The sequence below is a fragment of the Thermobia domestica genome, chromosome 2 (genome assembly GCF_964235325.1).
Source record: "Thermobia domestica chromosome 2, izTheDome1.hap1.1, whole genome shotgun sequence".
In the NCBI taxonomy this organism is placed as follows: Eukaryota; Metazoa; Arthropoda; class Insecta; order Zygentoma; family Lepismatidae; genus Thermobia; species Thermobia domestica.
The window spans coordinates 18,047,867-18,061,009 of record NC_137455.1 but is presented as its reverse complement, the minus strand read 5'-3'; the positions used below and the strand labels follow the sequence as shown (position 1 = coordinate 18,061,009).

The 13,143-nt window shown below is 35.6% G+C and overlaps 1 protein-coding gene across 1 annotated transcript in view; it reads left to right on the top strand.

Annotated features, from left to right (window-relative positions):
* The window catches only part of LOC145670990 (centrosomal protein of 104 kDa), a 279,449-nt gene extending 269,221 nt beyond the window's left edge, over positions 1–10,228 (top strand). The window contains exons 16-17 of the mRNA XM_081739624.1: positions 3,378–3,515; positions 6,398–10,228. Coding sequence (XP_081595750.1) covers positions 3,378–3,515; positions 6,398–6,489 — 230 coding nt within the window. The 3' untranslated portion in view covers positions 6,490–10,228. The remainder of the gene's footprint in view (positions 1–3,377; positions 3,516–6,397) is intronic.
* Positions 10,229–13,143: the final 2,915 nt, after the last annotated feature.

Genomic DNA, 13,143 nt, shown 5'->3' with positions numbered 1-13,143 from the left:
CTTTCGATGCCGTTTAAATTAAAATTTATCACCTATTAGTACTCATAAGGGGGGGATGGTGACATATCGATATTAGCTTCGAATTCATAGTTCTTGGGGTTCTTAAGTTGATTCGCGACAGTTTTGGTGCCCTTTATGTCCAATTTGAAACGCATTTTCCCGTGTGAGGAACAGGCATTCTGCTAGTTTATTTATAAAAAAGAAAAAAATGAATAAAATTGTTTCAAAGATTGTATATAAATCTGAGAATAAAAATAAAAATTACAGCAAAAAACCATGCGTTACGTAACGAAGACCTAAACCTCCTGTTACCCCCTTGTCACACTTCGTATTGCAAGGCCGAATCTCTTCCTCCTTGGCGGCGTTACGTAATATGTGGACGACCCCTAAAAAGGCCTCTCAATTTGCATTATCAACGATTGGTCTATTGCAGATACGAATCCGTACTACACTAACTCGCATACTACTTATTGTAACCCAACACATCACTAATACCAAACAGTTGCAGTCCAACAATGTTAAGTGATACTAACTCACAAAGATTGCAAGTTACTGTACATGCGTATTTCCATTATTTAAACTATCTGTTTGTTTCTATTGGGGGCGCGGTAGCTCAGTGCGCTTACCTCTGGTGTGTAAGTCCCTGGTTTAATCCCGGCCAAGTAAGTTTGTGGTGGACAACATTGTGTCCGTGGGTTTGCTCGCGGTACTTCCGTTTCCTCCCACTTTTTCATTCCACCAATTCTTCCATGACCATTCACTTGCTTTAATCATTGTCTCCCTTAGCCTAACAGCCATAATCGTGGGACGTTAAACTCACATATTTCATTTATGTTTGTTTCTATTGTAATATTTGTACAAATTTTTCTTTGTTCTAATGTTATCAATAAAAATTTTCATCTCCATGTTTGAAATTGATTTTTTTTTCTATGGCATTTTTCTTAACAGCATTGGTAATCCATAAAATGTTAGGCTAGAAACCTTTAAGCAATTCAATGTTATTTTCTAAATATTGTAATTAATATTAATTGTATAGAAAACAGTGGCGGCCGGTGGATTATGGTTTCGGGTGTTGCAGTACGAACGATAAGAGACAGAAGATATAAAGTTGATTCATTGACTAATCAGCATAATTTTAGATGCAAATGCTATGTGACATGTTAAATTAAATAAAATTCTGTTTTTTAAAAATAAAAAAGCAGAACATTTTATCCGATTAATCACCTTAATTAATTAGTAAATTCATTCTCTTCTCTTTGATTGGAGCAAATCTGTCTAATACATGCTGGTTGAACTCTGGTATACTTATTGTCAGGTCTTTTTCGATGGAAAGCATAACCAATCGTGATAACCTTTCTTTGGACATTCAATTCCTTGTCTTTCTCATGTGGAAAAAAACTTTTCGTCTTTTGCTGACGCCACAGGTACTGCTAATATTAATTTCAAAGCTTATTAAATATTCACTAAATATTTTTTTCTAGATTATTGCGAACGATTCATTCTAGCAAACTCAGTCCTTGACAGTGATCCGAATTCCTCTTCAGCGTTGACTGAAGAGAGTCTGTAGCAGAGATTAGTGTTATAAAATAATGTACATTGAACACACTTTATTCACAGTTTATCCAGCAAAATTTAAAATAAATTGAGGAAATGTATCTGGTGCAAACAACACTACTGCATAAGATATCCTGTAAATTTAAACTGGATTTTTTTTTCGAACACTCTCCTGAATTACCCTTTGCTTATTTTGTCTAAGCCTTAATTGCAAATTTTTCCTCAGTTGAAAGCTGGTCAATGTTTTTTGTAAGTTATTTACAGAAGTCATGGTATACAATTCATTCAGAATTTGTAGGTTATTTACAGAATTAAAGCACACACAATAAAATTAAACCTAATGATTAAAAACCAAACCAGCTGATACAAAACAGGTACTGGTATATGAATTCCGAATGTCACATATTCATACATCAACACACACACATTTGCGTAAAAGAAAAAACTACATTCCAAATCATCCGTCTTGCTTGTTACGCAATGCACGATGAACACAATATACTTCCACATGAGGCGAAACAATGCTTACCAATGTGATATGTTCTGGAAAGAAAACCTCGAAACCCGCCAGATGAAGGATCAGCATGTAACAGAAGCCAAAACAATCAAAAAACATCAAAACAAACAGCACTGCCAGTTCTACACCCAGAAATGTTAACTGGAAGGGGCCCAAAGTATTTGAGGGTCCAATACGTCTACATAATATGGAACCTGTCTTATACTGCACTCGAAAAGACGATAAGTAGCTAATTCTTACTTACTGTCACCTATATTTTTAGAAAAAATGATAGAACGATTATTTTTATAAGAAAAGAAGAGTACATGATGAGGCGTAAAATAAAATATTTAGCATACATCAATCGTTTCTGTGTTAAAAAAAGTATAGTTTATTAAGAAAGTCTACAAATGTTAGTCAAGTTTCGAAATTTTTGGGAGGTCCGGACCCGGTGGACCCCCTCGTGGCTACGCCCCTGAGCATTGCTAACTAGTCCCAAATTCAATGTGGCGTTCCCCATCATACAGTTTTATGCGGAAATTATCAAGGGTATAAAACATACTTATTTTATAAAAGAAATGTTTATACTAAAATACAGAGGGGGGGAGGGGAGCGATTCTACATACAGACTTATTAATATTTGATTCACAAATTACTGTAGAAGAAGCCTTCATTATCATATAAGCTAAGAATTAACTTGTAAATGCGGGTCTACTTTCATTTGTTTTCTTCTCTACTAGATATTTTCTTTCTTATTTTGTAATTTTGCAATCACTTTTTTAATTGTCATTATATTGATTTGTTTCAGTATGGTCCCGTAATTTAAAAATATGAATGCATAAAAACAAATTCCATTTGTTAATTGCTAGTGAAAGAAAATTCAGAAATCTTATTTAGCGTGAAAAACCTTCTCGTTCACTGGAAACCGTGCTGTGTTGCAGAAGCACTGCAACGACCAGCCCCTTTAACTTCTGAGATAGGGGAAAGGAGACTTAACATTTGCTCCAATTGCCGCGCTGAAGGAATCTGGTCGTTGCATGCTCGCTGCAACACAATGTAAATTAGAGACTCTGTGACGGATTATTTTTCGCTTTTTAAAACGGATTAACGGAACGGACAGTTACCGAAGTAAAAAATATGTTATTTAAAGTGTATATATGCAAGTATTAAAAAGGTTTTTTTTTTGTTCTTTATTACTATTGATAATAATATTTTTTTCTTGAAATACTTTGGTCGTTGCGCAACGCTGCAACACTAACACTAGCCGCCACTGATAGAAAAAACGAATTTATCTCTAATTAGGTGTTTTGCATATTTCTATATTCAGCTACCCAGTCGTCTTCGTCAGTCAACCACTGCCCTTTGTGTCACCAAAATGTCCCTCCTTGGGAAGAAGGATGGCGAAAGCATCTCATGGGGCCCAGACCGTGTGCCAATCATCCGAGGAAAAAACATCTTAAGAACAGTAAGTTGTTACATCTTTCAAATGTTGTTTAAGACTTTTTTTCTTTAAATATAAAACTGACAATAATATATACTAGTTGAACCTGTGCTCTCTACACAGCGCATCATTCACATATGAGCATGGATCTCCTTGTCATTTCTCACATCTGTACATGTCCCTTTACAGACACAAGTGAAGGGCGTTTTGATAAAAATTGGAATGGGGTATCATAAAGGGGAGATTTTTCGATTATTTTTTTAATATCTCATACTCTCTGCAAGGTTTGAGCCTACTTCCGGTTGGAGCTTCTAACTCATGTATGATCAGTGTTTTCTTTTTTCTTGCATGCAGTATTTATTTATTTTATTTATTTATGACTTCTTTTACGTGGCGAAGTTAAGGCTCTGCAGCCTTCTCCGAGCACTTAACCACGTGCATACATTTTAAAAAAATAAAAAAAAGTACCAATACATAGAAAATATTAACAATTACAAAAGAAAAGTACTGAACCACATAAAAAAAAGAATATACTACTTAAGTAAAAAAAAAATAGTTAAACACTTCAAAACAAAAATTGAAAATAATATACAATAAAGGAAACAAAATAACATGGAGAAACCTAAATTGCATATTGCATATAGCGGTACTAGAAGTATGAATATATAAGCAGTACAAATTAACATAGGTTACCTATTGATTGTGTGTTCATATGTGGGTTATTAATAATCTGGTAAAACGAAGATGTCTCATGTGCTACCAATATCCTAATATGTACTTAAGAAAAGGGAATTTACAGATTTTTTAAAATTTGGCAACTGTGGAAACGTTGGGTATTAATTGAGGTAAACTGTTCCAGAGGCGTGTAGTACTTACTGTGAAGGATTTTGAGTATGAATCAGAATTATGACTGGGTATGGAGAGCAAGAAATTATCTTGTGATCTTGTGCTTCTAGTATGAAAGTCTGATAAGTATAAAAATCTACGGGATAGGTATGATGGTTCTGACACGTAAGCAAATACATTACGCACACAATTAATTATAATGTCAATGATATATGATGTTCATTGGGCAAAACACTCCAAACAATAAAGAGTCATCTTAGACTGAAGAAATGGTTACTCTTAGTTTTTCATTATCATTTGTCCATAAAACAAACGCCGGAGATATACTAACCCCTGTACAAATGTGTGGTGTTAGAATATATAACTAGTAGGATATGATGCTTTTACTTTTTAAAATTTCAATACTTCCAGTGTACCCCTAAAAAATGTAATAAAGAAATAACGGTCATTTTTTAAAAAATATATATTCAATTAGAACTGGACAATCTACACAAAATTTGCAATCGATCAGTGAAAACGACATCTTTCTAAAACTTGTGATTTCCGAGATACCATTGTCAAAAGAAATGGACACAAACTTATAAACTTTTCTTGACCAAAAACGTATAAACCTAGCATTTTAATATATACATAGTTTTAGTGTTGCAAAATATTTGCTTTCCAATTCTAACCTGTACTAGCTTTATTCAGCGTGTATTCTTTAGAATCTCGTTTGTTGGATATTGTCCAATCTAGATACACAATTTTATTTCGAATATAATTTCCTCCAGACTCCTAAATTCTGAATTTACTCATTGCAATAACACTTCCTCTTACGGCCCCATCTATCTGAATAGAAATACATTTGGGCTATAACCACTTAAGATCTCTGCTGAATATTTGATTGATCTAGGCTGAATTTCGAAATGGCAGTTATGCCAGCCCTGAAAGAAATGATCCTAGGTCATGTCTCAAAACTTCCCTAAACTTTTGTTATTACAGCTGAATTCTAAAATTGGATTTTTCAGTCCTAAGCCTTTTTCTTTAACGTACCTTTAATAAATTTGAGAGTATGCCAAAGTAGATTTGGGAATGGATAAGAAAGAAACTCAGACTGATTTAAATGATTATTTGACTCTTGGGTATGGGCAAGAAGCAAGGGCGCCGATCCTGGGGGCCGCCCCCAAAAAAGCTCATGTGGACCCCCTATTGTATTTATGAATATACAATATTTGGCATAATTTGAATGCAATTTGTCTTAAAATCCTCATATATATACCTTCTGCATCTGAAAGCCTCCCCCTCCCCTCCAATTTACAGAGAAATCGTCGCCCTTGGCAAGAAGGAAAGTAAGATTGATTTAAATGATCATGTCGTCGGCGAAGACTTGAGGAGGTGATCCTGAAGTTTTGGAAGAAGCCAAAAGTCGCAGAGCGCTAAACCCGGACTATAGGCAGGATGAGGCAGAATGTCAACAACACTTTGCCAGCAGATGGGGCAACTGAATATTTTGGCCGACGAGAGGACGTGTGGCGGTACTCCATAGACTGACGCTTCGTTTCCGGGTCGTAATGGTGTATCCGCGACTCGTCGCCGGTAATGAATATTTCTGGGCGTACAATCCTCCGCAGTCAGAAATTCAATGACAACCCGCTGTTTCAACCAGACGTCACCACTCGATGCCATGAATTGCTCCATTACTCTGAAACGAGAAGAGATAGGAAGATGAAACGAGTAACATTATATAACTTAAACATCAGTGCATTAATGATAAATAGTTCAGAATGTTTGCAGTACTATTGGCCAAGTAGTGGGCTCGTAAGCATTACTTTCTGAATCATTCTCGTATATTAGTGTGTAAATTTAAATAAACAAATTCCAATCAGTACCTTATAGTGGCTCGAATGCTTTTAAAAGGACAAAAATAAATAAATAAATAAATAAATAAATAAATAAATAATATTCACGCATGATTCCTGAAGATTTTATCACTGTTATTGCAGTAAGTAGTTGTTTACTGTTAGATGTCCTTTATTTTAGCGCTTTGTAATTATTATCAGAGATTAATTTTGTTTTTGCAGGCTCAAAACATCCATCCGAGGGCACCGAAGGCGTACCAAAATCATCGTCTTCAGTGGGTGTATCTTCTGCTTCGATACAAGCTGCCTACTAATCCATCTCCCACTAAATTACATCGAATGAAGAAAAAAAAAGGAAATAGAACATCTAATTCATATTATCTGTGTGTGTAAAACAAAAACGAAAAACCCAAAATGTGTATAGAAAATCAATGTGATCTACAGTTTTTAAGTATCCTGAATATCTAATATATATATACAAAAGACAGGTATTCCTTCCCTTACAAACACCTACAAATATATCAGCAGCCATTTCAGTACCTATGAACAGACTTACGTGGTGTCAAGATTCACATAGGTTCTAATAATTTTTAAAAAAATGTTAACAGGAAGTATTCCATATAAAATTGACATCATATTAATTAACATAAATCCTTCCTTTCTGCATATAAACAATATAAATGTTTTTAGCTATTCATTTGCTACATTTGACGGCTTTAGCAAATTCGGAAGGAAAAACACAATGGCGTCCAATTGAGATATTATTTATTTCGGCGTAATTTGACTCCTTGTTCTCGTTGGAATCAATTCCAACCAAGGGAAGAAAACCCACCTAACGCTTTACAAGGCTTGAATAAGAATTAAGTTTTCTTCCCTTAGTTTAAAGCGATAAAAAACTTAATTTTTACTGATGTTACTTCTCTCAAGATCCGCCACTGTTTATGGTGTTCTGGAGACCTAAATGGGGTGTTTATTAAAGATTTTCCCTGACCCACTTACCTATGACTTACATAAACGAAATTTAGTACAAACACTGGTCCTTCTCTATGTGGAACCTGTAATGGCTACATACTTTTTCTATCAGTTTATGCATTTGTATAGACCTTGCTTGTAGAAGTCCGCAGAATGCTCCAGAAGTTGTGACTTCATACTAGAAAAAGAAGTGAAATTAGATGGTGCAAGGTCAGAAGATTATGAGGATGAAGAAGGATTTCACATCTACAGGATTGTCCTTCTGTCTGGACTAGGGATGGTCAAAATTTTCCGAATCCGGAAAATTTATTTTCTGGAATCGGAAATTTCACTTTCCGGATTTCGGAAAAATCGAAATTTAGAAAATTTCGGAATTTTTTAGACATCGGAATATTTCCTAATTTCGAATATTTTCCAAAATCGGAATTTTTCCAAAATCCGGAATTTTCCGAATTCCAGACTTTTTCAGATTTTACTTTCCGGGTTCCGGAAAATAAAAATTCCGGAATTGGCCATCCTTAGTCTGGACAGATTGCGAGTGTGACCTGGAGCGTTGTCTTGAAGGATACGGACACCTATGAATTTTACTTTAGTACCTGCATATTAAGAGTTAAACATGAAATTTTTCTCATATCCTAAAGTATAGAAACTTGAACACCGCTCGGGCTTCAATTGGATCCATCTTTACACTTTATTTTACTTTAGTACCTGTATGTTAGGAGTTAAAAGATTAATTTTTCTCATATCCTATAGAGATTTTTATCCATACACAGGGAGAATTTCAGTATTCTACATTAACTACAACTGGATCAGGAAATTTTTAATGAGTTCCCCCTCTCCCCTAATGTACAGGTTTAGATTTGTGGTCAGTAGCGACGTAAACTAACTTACGACAAAGAAGGAAATAATTTATGTGGCCTGGCTTCATTGGGTCTAATAATTATTTTGATTATAGTGAATTTTCGAAGTTCAATAGTTTTTAATATAAGATTTTAATCAAATTTCTAGGTTTTTAAGGGTTTTCTTGATTTTTTGAAAGTTAGATCACTAAAAAGTGTGTAGACGTTTTGGTTTTGGAGTTATCCTTAATGCTAATAATGGTACTTGGAAGGTCATTAGTTTGATTATTGGAATTTACATGAACAGAAAGTTGAGACTACGATTATATTGGGACATTTTTCTTACAAACTACCACTTCTATGAACGGTATCAAATTACACTGGAATAAGCAATATCTCAAATTCAGTACTTAATTTGTTTCATAGATACTTTAGATTGTCTACTACACTGCTGAACATTAGAAATGCAACATTAGGGAGAAGAGGTGGTAACCTCAAATGTGGCAAACAGATATTCTGAGGTAAAAGTGTAGAATGATTACTTTCACCCGTCTGTGCGATGTGATAGGGGCACGACAGCCTAGCAAGAAGTCCAGAGGGGTCCACAATAGGCGTCCAGAACGGTTGTGACACGAGGAGGCAGAGAGAGGATCTCGTTCTGAAGTATGACAAGCCATGCGTAATCAGGAAACATGCGTATTCAATCGGCAAGAGATCACGCAAACAGCGGCCAGGAGAGCAGTGAAACATTGTACCCAGGAAACCTACAGTAAAAGGATTCAATTAGGTCCAACACCTCATTGATGTACCGCTGGCTCCTCATCGATGTGGCATTAATGCGTATTTGACGCAAGGAAGCACGAATTCAATGACCGTCATACCAGAATGCCCAGTACCTACTCATTGTAGTGATGCAGAATATAGGCGTTGTCCAACCTATTTCCACGATACCGCCAGACACGGATATGGTAATCACAATACTGCACGCAGAAGCGGGATTCGTCGAAGAGGATATTGTGCAATTCGGCTCTCCATGCACGATGTTGGCAGCATTGTACCCGTACACGGCTATGCTGTGCAATCAAAAGTGATATGCAACAATGAGCGCCGTGCAGTTATGTCCTGCTCTACCAGACGATATCGAAGTCTTCTTGGTGACACTGCTCGCTCCGCAACCACCCCACATTCGTACGCCAGTGTTTGGAATATGGCTATCAGATCTGCCATAGCCAAGGATAAAAGTTTGTTTTTCTCGGTCCGTAATATAATGCGACATTTGGGACCCTGTACATTGTTGTGTATTGTCCACTGGAGACCAATTCAATATTTACATCATTGAGGTTGCATTTTGTTCCGTTCAACATGAACACCAATGTCACAGAAGAAATCAGCAGCCGTGATATGTCATAATACTTTCAACCAGGGGCGTCATTTCAGACTTTGCTTGGGGGGGGGGCAAGAGCACCACCGACATAAGACTTTCACGTTTTGTGCTAGTATATTAGTAGGCAATCTATTAAAGTATATGTATTCCTCAAACTCTTGGGGGGGGGATTGCCCCCTCCTGCCCCCCCTAAATGACGCCCCTGCTTTCAACATCAAAGACGAGAATTGCTGGAATTGCTACTGCATTCAACGACGAGGCATTGTACGACCTTCCCGACACACAGCCTCTGGTTTGGAACGCTATTTTGTTAAAAGCAATCTATGAAAAGAAATGCACTTTCAAGTTCAGAAAAGTAGTGAACTTTTAAAGCAAAAATCTCGTTTCCTTGGTAAACGAAACTATTCTTATATTGATGTTTTAGAAACAGTGGATTTTATTATACTTAATACTTCAATTCGCACATATATACAAATCACGTTTTAAAAATCCTGGTTATATTGTGTTGTTCGTGGGTCTAAGATTTGGATTTTAAAATTATTAACCATTAACAAGTTTTAACACTGAAGAATCACTTCAAAATACGTCAATTTAAGATAACTACACAATAGAGGCAAATTTTGCTTAAACTGTTTTCGTACTGAAGCTAGAAACGTCTCTCTCTAAATGTAATTCTACCCTGCTTTATGTGACGTACGATATATTACTTTAAAGAAAGTCTGGTAATTAACAAATGTTTCAGCATCGCTGAAAGATAATTATAGAAGGAATGGTAAATGTATTTCTGAGTGTCTCATCACCATTATCATTGACAAGTCAATAACTACACTAGTCCTCACACCAATGTTTTCGTCTTGTTGTAAAAATAAGTCTTATTTAATATCATTCACTAACTGCAATGTTTCCTTCCTTCCTATTATAATGTATATAAACACGGCTAAAAATGGTTATGGTTCCAAGGCTTTTAAGAATGGAAATCAGCTTCTACTTGGGGACTATTTGTATCCTTTGATTAAGCATCCTGATATGACAACAATAAAAGGTCCCAAGTGACAAATGAACTGTGTGCAGGAATAAGAAACACAGTCCGCTCCACTTGAACATCCGTCCGGTAATATAAGAACCATCATAGGGTGTGATGCCTGGGGTATAGATAGGATGTTTCGATACTTTGTGGGTGTCTATCTAGAATTACTCATATCTATTGATATTGATGTCAAAAACCTATCAATGGCTTTTAGTAACATTCATTCCACTCCTTTCTTTCAAATAATAGGGCGTAACATGCCCAATAACTGATAAATGCCATTAAAGTCAGAAAGGACCACAGAAAATTCATCGACACTCAATGGTGCTTCCATCTAACAATTACAGAAATTTTGACACAAAATTTCATACGAGCTCGTACTAAAGTTTACAAGGTGAATTGTGTTTCTCCTATTACAAGGTGTGATCAAAAAGTACGGTGAATGTAGTCGCACAGTGCCATCTACCGATATTGTATCTATTTCAATACAGTCAGTGTCGAGTTTGAACGAGTCGGGACATGTTACTTGGCTTCCAGAGGCAGAAGAGTGAGGATGTGTTAAGAGTGTCTATCGCGCGAACATTAAGATTTGTTCTAAGCTGAAAAAAAAGTGCCAAAGAAGCTCACGAAATGTGCAAGTCAGTGTATGGCAATGAAGCGATGGCATTGGAGATCGTTTACAACTGGTATGAGTGATTCAAAAGCGACAAAGAGTCGATTGAAAACGAGCAACGCTCCAGACGTCCTTCGATGTCAAAAACAGATGAAAACGTGCAGAAAGTGGCACAAATGATTTGTTCAAACAGGCGAATGAAAATTAGATATATCTCTGACGAATAAGCATGTCGTATGGGTCCGTGGAAAGTATTTTAATCGCCGATTAAATAGGCAAATTGCTTTCTTTCAGCACGAAAATTCGCCGTGCCACATCTTGCTTTTGATCCGCGAGTTTTTGAACGAACAAATATTCCTGTCTGTCCATATTGGCTGTGCTCTCCAGATATAGCACCATGCGACTTCTAGCTCTTCCCAAAATTTAAAACTGTGCTTAAAGGAAAACGTTTTGACACCATTTCTAATATTGAGAGGGTCACGACAGAGCAGCTGAACGGCCTTCTGGAAACGCTTCTAGTCATGGATTCAACGTTGGGATAGTGAAGAACAGTACTTTGAAGGAGATTACATCAAATTCCAGGTAAATTTATTACTTTGTTTCTAATAAAATTATTCACCGCATTTTTCTGATCACACCTCGCATAAGGTGTTTCTTTTCTTCAACGACACACGTAATGCCGGTACAGTTTTAAGTCAAAACCAACAATTCAAAAAAATGTCTTCCTATTTACCTTCCACATAGTATCTTTTCCATTACATGAATTGGTGCTAAATTGTTATACACATGAAGGAATCGAATGACATCTATCAGAGAACGAAACAAGTCTTGAAGTGAATCTTGACACTACCTACCTCTTGTGTAGCAATACAAACAGTGATAAGCAGAGCTTATAAAAAGTATTGTTGCTAATTTTTTGTGTTATGTGTCTAACACAAAAATATTTGTTGTAAAGTATATAAAATAAATGTTGAAGGAATCGGCAGTTTAAGGTGTAAATTAAGTTATACATGTACATATATTTGAAGATACATTATATTATATACATATATATATTTTTGTTGTCGAGAAGACTTTATAAATAGAAGACTGCATATATTATCTCTTCCTTACCAATTAAATCGCGAAGTAAATGATAGTTTCACTTCTAATTAATGCAAACAAAATGAATGCAACAGAACACACTTAACATCTTAACATAAAGAAACTAATCTGTAACAAATAAGACAAGATTGACACAATTCTCTCAAAAGATTTCAAAATTACTATATTTAATACTATGATGTGTTTAGTTGATTACTCTACCTTTAAATATATGTAATATTTTTCTTGGGTTGTGAAAACCATAACAATACAGCAGTGATGTAGTCACAAAATACCTAAGTATAGCAAATAGGTCCGAATGCACCTTTATTATTCTTGATCCTGAGAAATTATTTTACAGAATATATATATATGAACAGACTAAAACAAAATTGCAAATACCGATCTAATATTTCACTCTAATATAATGATTCTCCTCCTCTTAACCAACCAGAAAATCCTGGCTGGGTCGCCACTAAAACAAAAACAAAAATTCCAATGTTACGGTTAACGTTCCGTAACAAGACAATTACTTTTCTAACAACTAGGTCAGAAAACATGAACTTGGTTAGAATTGGCTTATTTGGGGTATAGGGTAATCGTTTTTTATCCTTGGGGATAAAAGAAAATTGTCGAAATCTACGATTCTTTATTAGAATTTAACATCTTATATTGGCTCCGGAACCACGAGATGTTGACTCACCGTTTAAAGTTGAGATCGATCCTGAATCTCTCGCTGGGAAAGAAGAACTCTTAACCATTTAGCACCAAGAGCTAAAATAAAAATAATGGCTATGTTCTTAAATTGTTTGAAAATGTTCTAGAATAAAAACCGGAATATACCAACCATCGTAGTTCTAAAACCATCCGCTAATCGTTTTAAATCATGGAGCTTTCTAATTTTTCCCCTTGAAATAGGGTTACAATGCATGAACAGCAGTAGAAAGTCTCTTTTTGATATTGATTTCATGCTGATATCTTGGGTACAGCTTATTGTTCGTGGTTTTACAACAGAAATTTTATTTGTGCATTGGCATTTCCAACCGTACA